This window comes from Macrobrachium rosenbergii, chromosome 37, assembly GCF_040412425.1.
Source record: "Macrobrachium rosenbergii isolate ZJJX-2024 chromosome 37, ASM4041242v1, whole genome shotgun sequence".
NCBI classification, from domain to species: Eukaryota; Metazoa; Arthropoda; class Malacostraca; order Decapoda; family Palaemonidae; genus Macrobrachium; species Macrobrachium rosenbergii.
The window spans coordinates 5166574-5178943 of record NC_089777.1 but is presented as its reverse complement, the minus strand read 5'-3'; the positions used below and the strand labels follow the sequence as shown (position 1 = coordinate 5178943).

The 12370-nt window shown below is 39.6% G+C and overlaps 1 protein-coding gene across 1 annotated transcript in view; it reads left to right on the top strand.

Moving 5' to 3' along the window:
- The window catches only part of LOC136825260 (chitinase-3-like protein 1), a 52819-nt gene that overhangs the window by 33900 nt on the left and 6549 nt on the right, over nt 1–12370 (top strand). The window contains exons 8-10 of the mRNA XM_067081316.1: nt 2936–3085; nt 5371–5682; nt 8449–8619. Of these exons, the coding sequence (XP_066937417.1) occupies nt 2936–3085; nt 5371–5682; nt 8449–8619 (633 nt within the window). The remainder of the gene's footprint in view (nt 1–2935; nt 3086–5370; nt 5683–8448; nt 8620–12370) is intronic.

Sequence of the window (12370 nt, the reverse complement as noted above, 5' to 3'; positions counted from 1 at the left end):
TACCACAGTTGCCACATATTACATTCACTCGGGTACCCCTACAACCATTAGCAATATGACCCACCTGTCCGCACCTGTAGCATTTAACCCCCCTATCTTTCGTACACTCACTTACCAAATGTCCCGATTGCCCACACCGAAACACGCTCCTAAAGCCCACCTACACTCATTCTTTGTATGTCCTTCCTTTCCACATCTAAAACACTTCGCTCGACTTCCACTCACCCGACCTTCCCCTTTGTACACTACTATCCCTAACCCGTCCAACCCATTGTTCCCTTACAAACCCACGATTCATCCTCACTGGCACCTCCATTACTTGCTCTTACACTCCTATCTATTACACTATCTGCCATTTTCATTGGGCCCCTCAACACTGCATCCCTAAAGCTTCCAAACTCTGGCACTCTCTCATCTACCCCAGCCCTTACACTCACACTTCTGCTCTCTTTTATAACCCTGTCAAGCTCATAATCCTCCACAATCTCCAAAATTTCTCCCCAAGTCAACCTTTCACTCGTCCATCCTTTCTTCTCCTTCCGCTTCAAGTTCACAAATTCTCTCACTCCATCTGGCACTGTCTCTAACAACTTTCGTACTAACTCCTTACATTCATCTATCCCATCATCCCCAAACTTCTTCCTCGCCAACGTCTCCAGCCTACAAGCATACAGTGACAAGGTTTCCCCAGCTTTCATTCTTGCCTCATCAAATCCATTCTTCCTCTTATACTTAACACTCGCTTTCATACGCCTCGCTTGCTCAACTAGTCTAGCTTTCACCTTGTGGTAACATATCCCACACTCATAATAACCCTATACATATCAAGCAAAAACCCAGTCAAATATTCTCCTAATTCTCGTGCCCACACTCTCTTACTCTCCCCATACTTATCCTGACAAAACCTTTCATACTCCCTAAAGAAATCATGCACATCCCTACTTCCATACTCATTATACCTTTCACACCGGGGTACCTCCCTCACATACATAGCCTTTCTCACTTCTTTCTCACTTTCGCTACTTTCACTCTGTCCTTTCATACCCTCTTCCGAATACAAAGAGTCCACTTCCGCACTTACATTCATCTTACTCATTACACTCTTCTTCCCCTTCTTTTTATCCACTTTTATCCATTCACCTCCATCCACCTCACTATCACTATTATCTTACCCTCTCCCTTCTTTCCTACCTTTCCCACTTCCTTACCCTTCTTACCAGTTTCCTTTCCTTTTCCCTTCTTCCCTTTTTCTTCCCCTGACTTATCCTTACCTTCCCTCTGTTCCTTCCCTTGCTTTTCATTCCCTTTTCCTTACCCTGCCTCTCATTCTCTCGTTTCTTACTTCCTATTTCCACATCACTTTCATCACTCACGCTTCCATTCACTTCTTCCTCCTTTTCTTTCTCTCTTGCCCCTTCACGTTCCAGAGGACCTGCCTCCAACAGCCCCTTCTCCAAAGAACACCCTAAACATTCCCTTCATCATTTCCTGCATCCTGCTTACTGCAGACTCCAACTTCTTATCCATTCTTTCTTCAGACTCTTTCACCCCCTCTTTCATCTCCTCTTTCATTTCTTCTTTTGCACTCCTTAGCATTACTCCCATCTCCTCCAACTGAAGCCTCAAACTCTCATTCTCACTCTTCAACCATGCATTCTTCTCTCTTGCCAGCCTTAACTCCTCTCTCAACCTCACCAGTTCCTCTTCCATCCTTTCCTCCAGTCACACTACCCGCCACCAATCTCAATTGCAACTGCAACACCAGTTGCCCCACGTTGGGCGCCAAATTAATGTGGCGGAATTCAAACCACAAAAACAACACACAACACAGATACATAGAACACTTACCCTGATCCTCGTTGCTGGGAGATGGATTAAGGGTCCACGGTCGCCAACACAGCACACAAAACCACACAAACAAAACCAAAACAGAAAAACACACGACTCACGAACATACAACAACAAGCAAAAGGAAAGAGACACATGCAAAACCAACAACGGCATCAAAACTCAGACGAAACATACAACAACAAAAAAAACTGACTGACCACTTCCCAGGTTGAACCTCAACTCAAGACTGCAATCTCCCCCACACCTTCACAGACAGACAGCGCCGCAAACAAACTCCAACTAACGACCCTTATCCCTCTTCCAACAACCGAAACACTTACTAACGACAATTACACTCGCTCTCTCTCTCTCTCTCTCTCTCTCTCTCTCTCTCTCTCTCTCTCTCTCTCTCTCTCTCACACACACAAGACGTCGTTGTTCGTTCCTCTCTCTCTCTCTCTCTCTCTCTCTCTCTCTCACACAAGACGTTGTCAAATGTAATAACCTCATTCCTCCATATTAAGAAACGAACAGCCTATATTATATATCCTGCCCTTCAATATTTCCTAGATATCTTACAGCTAACAGCTCCCTTAGAGGGGGTAGAAGTGCCGTCAGTGCACCTCACATGGTGTACTGTAGACATTATTTAAGATTCTTTGCAGTGTCCCTTCCGCAGGCCCCTAGCTGCAACCCCTTTCATTCCTTTTACTGTACCTCCATTCCTATTCTCATACTTCCGCTTTACTTTCCACCCTCTCCTAAGAATTTTTTCATAGGGCAACTGCAAGGTTTTCCTACTGTTACGCCTTTCAAACCTTTTTATTTCTCTCAATTTCCTTTTAAGCGCAAAATGACCTCATAGTTCCCAGTGCTTGGCCTTTTGCATAAGTTTTATATTCATTTATTCCATTTACAGCTAACAGCAATTCCACATAGTTCCTAACCTCAACTAACCTGTACGTTGCACTCAAATTCAATTAAAGAGGAAAAATCTTGAAGACCTTATTACATCTAAAAGGGTAGCATAGCAAAAATTAATATTAATGATGTAGCTGATAAGTGCAGACAGAAGTCCGTTAAGTTGAGGCCCTTTGTTGTACAGGCAAGGTATGCGAAGAACTTGGGTCTAGCTGGAGTCGCAGTCTGGACGATGGATGAGGACGACTTCCACGGTCATTGCTATGACGAGACGTTTCATCTGATCAAGCATATGAAGAAGGCCTTGGACAAAGAAGCAGGTGGAGACGAATTAGTGAGTTTTTTCAGTTCATATTTTCACCCTCTTCCTTTTCTGAGGCAGGACCTGAGGTCTTAGGAGAATTTTGCCACAAGAAAATGACCTCAGATGATGAGTATTATATTATATACAGGACCTGAGGTCTTAAAAGAATTTTGCCACCAGAAAATGACCTCAGATAGTAAGTGCTATTTTACCTACAGGACCCGAGGCCTTAGGAGAATTGTGCCACTAGAAAATGAACTTGGATAGTTTTATCTATAGGTCCCGGGGTCTTAAAAGAATTGTGCCACCAAAAAAGACCTCAGATAATGATTACTGTTTTATCTACAGGACCCGAGGTCTTAAAAGAATTGTGCCACCAAAAGACCTCAGATAATGATTACTGTTTTATCTACAGGGACCGAGGTCTTAAAGAGTTGTGCCACCAAAAAAGACCTCAGATAATGATTGCTGTTTTTTTATCTACAAGGGCCAAGATAATGAGGTCTTAAAAGAATTGTGCCACCAAAAATGACCTCAGATAATGATTACTGTTTTATCTACAGGCCACCAAAAAAGACCTCAGATAATGATTACTGTTTTATCTACAGGACCCGAGGTCTTAAAAGAATTGTGCCACCAAAAAAGACCTCAGATAATGATTACTGTTTTATCTACAGGGCCCAGGTCTTAAAAAGAATAATGCCACCAAAAAGACCTCAGATAATGATTACTGTTTTATCTACAGGGCCCAAGGTCTTAAAAGAATTGTGCCACCAAAAAAGACTTCAGATAATGATTACTGTTTTAGCTACAGGACCCTAGGTCTTAAAAGAATTGTGCCACCAAAAAAGACCTCAGATAATGATTACTGTTTTATCTACAGGACCCGAGGTCGTAAAAGAATTGTGCCACCAAAAAAGACCTCAGATAATGATTACTGTTTTATCTACAGGGCCCAAGGTCTTAAAAGAATTGTGCCACCAAAAAAGACCTCAGATAATGATTACTGTTTTATCTACAGGGATTTAAGGTCTTAAAAAGACCTCTGATAATGAATAGTTTAAGACAGGTCTTAAAAAGACTTCAGATAATGATTACTGTTTTATCTACAGGACCCCAGGTCGTAAAAAGAATAGTGCCACCAAAAAAAGACCTCAGATAATGATTACTGTTTTATCTACAGGGCCCAAGGTCTTTTTGTGCCACCAAAAAGACCTCAGATAATGATTACTGTTTTATCTACAGGACCCGAGGTCTTAAAAGAATTGTGCCACCAAAAAAAGACCTCAGATAATGATTACTGTTTTATCTACAGGATCAGAGGTCTTAAAAGATTAGTGCCACCAAAAAAGACCTCAGATAATGATTACTGTTTTATCTACAGGACCCAAGGTCTTATCTAAATTCTTAAAAGTCCACCAAAAAGACCTCAGATAATGATTAACTGTTTTATCTACAGGACCAGAGGGTCTTAAAAGAATTGTGCCCAACAAAAGACCTCAGATAATGATTACTGTTTTACCTACAGGACCCAAGGTCTTAAAAGAATTGTGCCACCAAAAAGACCTCAGATAATGATTACCGTTTTATCTACAGGACCCGAGGTCTTAAAAGAATTGTGCCACCAAAAAGACCTCCGATAATTTATGATTGACTGAATTTTTTATCTACAGGACCCAGAGGTCTTAAAAGAATTGTGCCACCAAAAAGACCTCAGACAATGATTACTGTTTTATCTACAGGACTTGAGGTCTTAAAAGAATGGTGCCACCAAAAAGAACTCAGATAATGATTACTGTTTTATCTACAGGACCAGAGGTCTTAAAAGAATTGTGCCACCAAAAAAGACCTCAGATAATGATTACTGTTTTATCTACAGGACCCGAGGTCTTAAAAGAATTGTGCCACCAAAAAAGACCTCAGATAATGATTACTGTTTTATCTACAGGACCCGAGGTCTTAAAAGAATGGTGCCACCAAAAAAGACCTCAGATAATGATTACCGTTTTATCTACAGGACCCGAGGTCTTAAAAGAATTGCACCACCAGATAATTACCTCGGATATTGAGTACTATTTCATCTACAGGACCTGAGGTCTTAAAAGAATTTTGTCACTAGCAAATGACCTCATGATGAGTCCTGTGCTATTGTATCTAGTACAGTGAATCCAACTAACTGCTTTTGTATGCTTGTGCATTACCCTTAAAGCTACTTATGTTCTTTTAAATGTTTTCTGCTAATTGAAGGCTAGATTTGTGTCTCTTAATGTTTACCTTTGCATGCTGAAGTCTCAGAATAAATGTCTGCTCTCCAGAGGTGTGATAGTCCACCACTGCCCACGACAGAAACCACAGCGCCAACAACAGCACCAACATCAACATTAACAACAACAACCCCAACGACAACACCAACAACAACAACATCAACAACAACAACCCCAACAACAACACCAACCCCATCAACAACAACAACCCCAACAACAACACCAACCCCATCAACAACAACAACCCCAACAACAACAACAACAATCAGGCGTGGCCCAACAGCAACACCGTCGCCCTTTGCAAGGCCAAACTGTACTGGCATAGAGGACGGGACATTATTCAGACACATGGACTGCGATAAGGTGAGACAAAAATCTGCCTTTGTATCAACCATTACCAAAGTATTCCCATAGGGAGGTAGAAGTGCCATCAGTGCACCTCACATGGTGCACTTTAGGCATTACGTAGGGGTCTTTGCTGCATCCCTTCCTGAGGCCCCTAGCTACAACTTCTTTCGTTCCTTTTACTGTACCTCCGTTCTTATTCTGTTTCTTTAATCTGACTTTCCGTCCACTTTAACAATCGTTTCGTAGTGCAACTGTGAGGTTTTCCTTCTGTTACACCTTTCAAACCTTGCTGTCAATTTCCTTTTCAGTGCTGAATGACCTAATAGCTTCCAGCACTTGGCCTATGGCTTAAATTCTATAGTCTGTTCTATTCTATTGCCAAATTATAATCGAAATAAATGCACTTCTCAAAAGATTTACATCTCGAAGGTTCTTTTAACCAAAGACGAACATAATCGCATTTTGAAATATTATAAGAAAAAATCCAGACTTCCTCAAAGAACTGGGAACCCACTCAATTTGGTGAGAAGATCAGTAAAAGGTAAAGCATCCTTGGTCAACACCTCATCTCTGGATGGGAAAAGATGCAGTCATGAGTAACTTTGATGATCTAACCTTTAGGCTAATTTGCCTTCCTCCACATCAAACTGCTGATGAGCCATTTCGAGGTCTCACAAAGCTGAGACGTATACTCATATCTTAAACCTTCCTGCTGTCTTCAGCCTGTTTCTCTATAAGAATTTGATGTCGTGGAGAATTCTAGAAGGTCCAGAACGCTGAAAATGTAGAATTGCCGATTGTGTGAACTATTGTATGTACAGTAAACCCCCCGTATTCGCGTTCTCACGATTCATGGACTCGCCAATCTGCATGTTTCTGTATGGAACATATATCCACATTATTCGCTGAAAATTTGCCCATTCGTGGTATTTTTCACTGAGAAATATTCACTAATTAATGTATTTTCATATTTTCATGACTAAATGCACTTTTTGTGATAAAAGTATTAAAATACTCAGGTATAAGCATTTTTAGAGTTTTTTGTGTTTAAACTATCAAAATAGGCAGTTCTAAGTGTTTTTAGAGGGGTTTTAAGTATTTGCTATTGTTCGGATAACGATAGAAAGAGACATTTTGCTAGTTGTTAGTAGCCCAAGAGATACTTCGTAGGTAAGTAAGGGATAGTAATTGTCATGGTAACTGACTTCAGCTGCGTGATCCTTACACTAGGTCCTCTGACAGTTGCTGCTGCTACTGCATAGGTGCACACTTGGCAATGAACTTCTAGTCCTGGAAAAAATGTAATAGTTGGAGTGAGAGGACTTTCTGGAATAGTGCTAAAGAATTCCAAGCTTTATTCATATTTCTTATAAGTGCCTATGAACCCCATGCAATGTTTTTCACTCCTCAACAAAGAGGCTACATTGTTGCAAATCCAACGCTGAAAAGCTCAGGCATAATTATAGTATGAGTAATTAGCAGATAAAAAATTTCTTTATTTGATGGGTGTATATTGAGTAAGCATACACCTTTTACCTTTTTGTCGAAGGTGTTCTAGTAAAATGTTTTGATGAGCGATATAAATTGGGTAAGTGTTTGAATTGTGTATATCATCCAAGCATCAGGAAGTTCCATTTCTAGAGGGATGGTTACATCTAAGCCCAAATCCTCACTGAGCTGATTAGCTCCAGTGGGAAATGGTGATGTTTGATTACAGTATTTACAAAAGCATCACTCTGTTCCAGCAGTTTTTTTTTCCTTTTATGGTAAATGGGTCACGTGCCTGCGTTTTTATAGCAATCTAAATAGCTCACTACTTACAGTTTGTATTGATCTGGAAAGATTTAAAAGCTCCAATGTTTATCATCTCGGTCAACATCCAGTGCCCCATGATTTAAGGCATTTTCATATTTCTTTATATATGCAATGTGAGCTGTCCAATTAAGATGTGTTCAGGTGATGAAGCCTGCTGTGCATCAGGTTGATGGGCGACCTTCTTACTCCAACCCCCATCAAAACAGTTGTGCATCAAAGACCTGTCACTTTGTTTTTGGTGGTCATCATTAGTGGGACACCTGGCTAAAACCACAAAAGGAAGGACTGGAACAACAGTGTGTTGGGCTTCTGATCTAAGATCACATTTAGAATTTGGCATAACAGTATTAACATAGTACAGTATCTATATGCATACGTATTTTCAGGATTGTGACAGGGGATGTTGAATGATAGTTAATGATTTCCATTCAGTTTTATCCAGTTAGGTCAAGGGTGACTTACTATTGCATCATATAACATCGTGGTCTTTGTCTCCGGAACAGCAAGTCTATTTAAAGGCATAATCTCTATGCGTTGGTTGATTAGTGTAAAGAAAATCATATCTGGGAAACTACTTACAAATCAATAATTAGACCTCATTCATAATCACCAAATGCTTGCATTACAAATTTGAACAAAGTACATCATATAACATTTTATGAATTGTCACATACACTGTGATATTTTTTACATTCACAGACATTAAGCTACAAATGCCGTTTAATATCAAATCAACTCAGCCTCGGAATAACATAACCAGAGGGGAATTAATAAGTGATAAGTAATCTGTGTTCAGGTGGACTGGAACCACTGAATGATTGGGAATGACAGCCTTTCAGTGACGCTAACCTTTAGGTGTTTACTCCAAGGTTGAGTGAATTTGATATTAAACGACATCAGTAGCTTAATGTTTGCGAATACCATTTTACTTTGAGGATACATGCTTAATGACATTGCTTTTTACAGTACTGGGAATGCGAACATGGAAGTGCTACCTTGATGAGCTGTGCACCAGGAACACTCTTCGATATCACAATCCACGGATGCAACTGGGAGGACGAGGTTGACAAAGATCATTGCAGGTACTGGAGCTGTCAGATTGAGAATCTGAAGTACCCAGCCGAAAACTGTAACATGGTAAGATCTCTCGGCTTTTTATGACTTCAATAGTACTACCACTAAAGAAAGTAGTTCCCTTTTAAGCCTGACAAACAGCCTGGTGTGGCACTGTTCCCTTGCTCACACGAACACCAAATAGTTTGGCAAATTTGTAACACTTTCTTCTTTATTCTCTACAAATCAGGCAACACTGGATACACTTTTTTATCAGTAAAATCCACAGCCTGTAGGCTATAAAACTCAAAATGAGCTAGTGACTTGTCAACAGGTGGCCTGAAGCCCAGAGAAATTTGGGTTATTTGAGTTTGTCAGTAAGGGCATGTATAACTTGTTAAAAGGTAATGGCTGCAAAATTGCAAATTGGGTTCTGAAGATGAAATGGCACCCAGCACCCTTCAGCCTTTAAGTAGGCAGAGGTTGCAAAGAATTCCTGGGAAAGATAGAAAATTTGAAATGGACACAGTGAATGTAGTGGAAATGCTGACTGAGAGAAACAGATACATTTGTCGTGTTCAGGAGGCAAAGTACACAGAAGATGAAACAGGCATACGAGTCAACTCTGTAGATTTGATAGAAGTGGGACAGATAAGTGGCAGAATGTTGAAGGTTTAGATGATCTTAAGAAAGGTGATGCATGCATTTTTGTTTAAGTTCCCACAATCGGGAAGGTGAAGAAACAGGCAATACAGTCGACCCATGGTATTTGCGGGGGATGCATACCACAACCCCCCTCCCCCCGCGAATAGCTAAAATCTGCGAATACTTGACACCCCTCTAAAAATGCTTATAACTGCTTTTGATAGCTCAAAAACCAGAAAACCCCTCCAAAAATGCTTATACCTTAGTATTTTAATAGTTTTATCACAAAAAGTGCAATTAGTCACAAAAATATGAAAATACAGTAATTGGTGAATATTTCTGTATAAAAAATACCACAAATAGGTGAATTTTCCATGATTAGTGTGTATATACATTCCACAGAAAAATATGCAAATAGGTGAAGCCGTGAATCCAGAACTGCGAGTAGACGGGGGTCCACTATAATTTTGGGGGAGGTTATCATATGCAGTGACAGAAGAGCCACAATCAGAAGGGGAAAATATAGTAGGGAAAACTTAAATAGCCACAGAAAGATGGACAGAACTCATTTGGAGGAAGTGATGGGATGATACAGCAAGGTCTCTTCTTTCTGTATTTCCCGTACCTCTTCTTACTTCTTCCTAATAAGCACCATGTTCTTTGGAAGTTTGAATTCCAAGTCAATGGCCCCTGAGGGCTTGTTCCATATGAATAGGTTTCAGCTGAAGAAGAAGAAGAAGAAGAAGAAGAAGAGAAAGAAATAAGGACAGAGAAGCAGTGCTGGAGTTCTGCCAGAGCTTATGATTGAAGTTGCTAAATACATTGCTTAATCCAGAAACCTGAGAGAAGCTGGTATTGTTCAGTAATGCAGGAACAGAAACAGACTGGTTTCATGATGATGAAAAGCAGATGGTTTGAAAGAAGATTGCATTTATGCCAGGTGAGTTGTTTTTAGCAGTACAGTACATTGATTTCTGCAAGTTTCTTTGATCGCGAGAAATAAAAAGATGAAAAAGCTAGAAAGAAGAATAAAATCATGGAAACTAAAGGCAGAAGTCATGATGGAATATGAAGGTTAAGTGTTTGTAAATGTGTATAGCATCAGAATGTGGTTGATGGAAACTGCTGAAAGAAGGCATACAAAATGTGTTGAAGAAGCATGCAGTGTGATATCAAGGTAAGGTTGTAGTGAAAGTGACTTGGTGGTGGAAAGGACCCTCAGAAAAATGAAAAATGGAAAAGCCAACCAGGATCAGTACAAATAACAAGCAATTCAATAAAGGCACCTGGAGAGCTAGTCATCCATTAACTGACCAGAACACAATACGTATACGAAAACCTAAAGAACAGTACTAAGAGGAGTAAAATAGTCATTAAGCAATGGCAATATAATGGTAAAGATGAGCTACACTGCAGAAACTGTAGAATAAAAAGACTTTGAGCCAGCTGAATATACTGGAAAGTGATGGTGATGGAGAAAAATGGTAAAATTGATAACTGACAATAGGGTTTCATGCCAAAAAGCAGCAACAAAGCAGTCTTTACAATACACCCACTACAGGAAAAACTGCCATGCAAGGTGAAATAGATTTATACCTCATATTTATGGATCTCACTCATTAGGGCAGATGTATCCAACAGTATGTGAGATAAATGTTGATGTCTTATCAAGGATCTGTGGCGAATTCTTTGCAGTTTAACATAGTTATGAAGGAAAACTACAAGGAAAGAGGCCCCTGGGAGCTGCTTTTATTTGCAGATAACCAGGATGACAGCAAAAATAGGAGGAAGGGATATTAGAGATGCGTTGAAGCAAGAGCACCATAAGCAAAAACAAGGTTTATGGTGACTGGAAAGGAAGCAAAGGAAGAAGCACCATCAATAAAGTGGCCATGTGTGGCTTTTTTGTGGGAAATTCTAGAGGTGAACTCATTGGTGGGTACCCCAGTGCAACAGATGGTGTCACAAGAGATACTCAGATTTAGAAATATACATGGAGGTAAAGAAATTACAAGATGAAATGCAGAAGAAAGATGACAAATTTTGAAGAAATGGCAGGTCTTGAAAGAGATAGACAATTTCTTTTACTTTAGGATGCCCACTGGACTGTGGAGTAGCTGTTGAGAGAGAATGAGAAAGTGGGAAAGAATAAGAGTACCTGAAGTATGGATGACATGGAGAGAGATAGCTAGGCTACTTGAGAATAAAAATGTCCCGTTAGAGGCAGTTAAGAAACATGGCACTAACATGAAAAAAATAAAATAAATTCTGAAGAGGTATGATTACATAATGATGAGATTCATGGTCAGAGTACAGTGGGAAGATTGTATTTTATAAATGAGGAAGAGATGAGGTGAATTCAGATGCTGGTGACTGGCTTTGCAGAGAGATTTATGTCCAGAGACTGGAAAATATACTAAGACTCAAAGACTGACTTGGGCTTGTGATGAGGAAAGAAAAAAGTTCATCTGAAAAGCAGCAGATTTAGAAATAGCAAAATGAAATTTGTGGGAAGACCTTGAAACCAGGGAAAAATGGGGTAGATGAACACTTACGCCTCATGGGAGGTCTGGTAGAAAGAATATACAACTAAAGAGAGTGAAGAGAATTAATTTGGAATCAAAATCCTCAGATGGAAAAGCCGACATACAAACAATTATGATATGATGTTAATGTCATTGGTAATAAGTTTGTAGCAGTATTTGGTCATAATATAAAATGGGGTGTCAAGAATAAAGCCATTCCTATTCACTTTTATCTCAATATTCACTTACGTTTCCTCAGCAATCAATGATCCTCTTGCTGCTTTTACTGGGAGTTATGACAAGGCATACCCTCACTCCTACCCTCCATACCAACACAAAAGTCAAAATTTTTACTGTATTTTTTCAGATATTTGGTTACACCGTCAAACATTGTTTCCTTTGAAATGTTTTTCAGCTTTTTCATTTTACTCTGTACTTTTAGTGTATTTCAAGCAAGTGAATAGGCCATTCAAAGCTTTACATTAACTGGTAAATCATATGACAGCCTTATTTAGCCTCAAAGGTCTAAAATACAAGCAAGAATCACGAGCAAAGAATTTATGCAGTAAATATCATGAATTAATACAATGTTCTTGGTGTAATGGAGTAGTATACTATTGTAAATAAGTGTAAATAAATATTAAGTAAGTATAATTTTAGTTCCT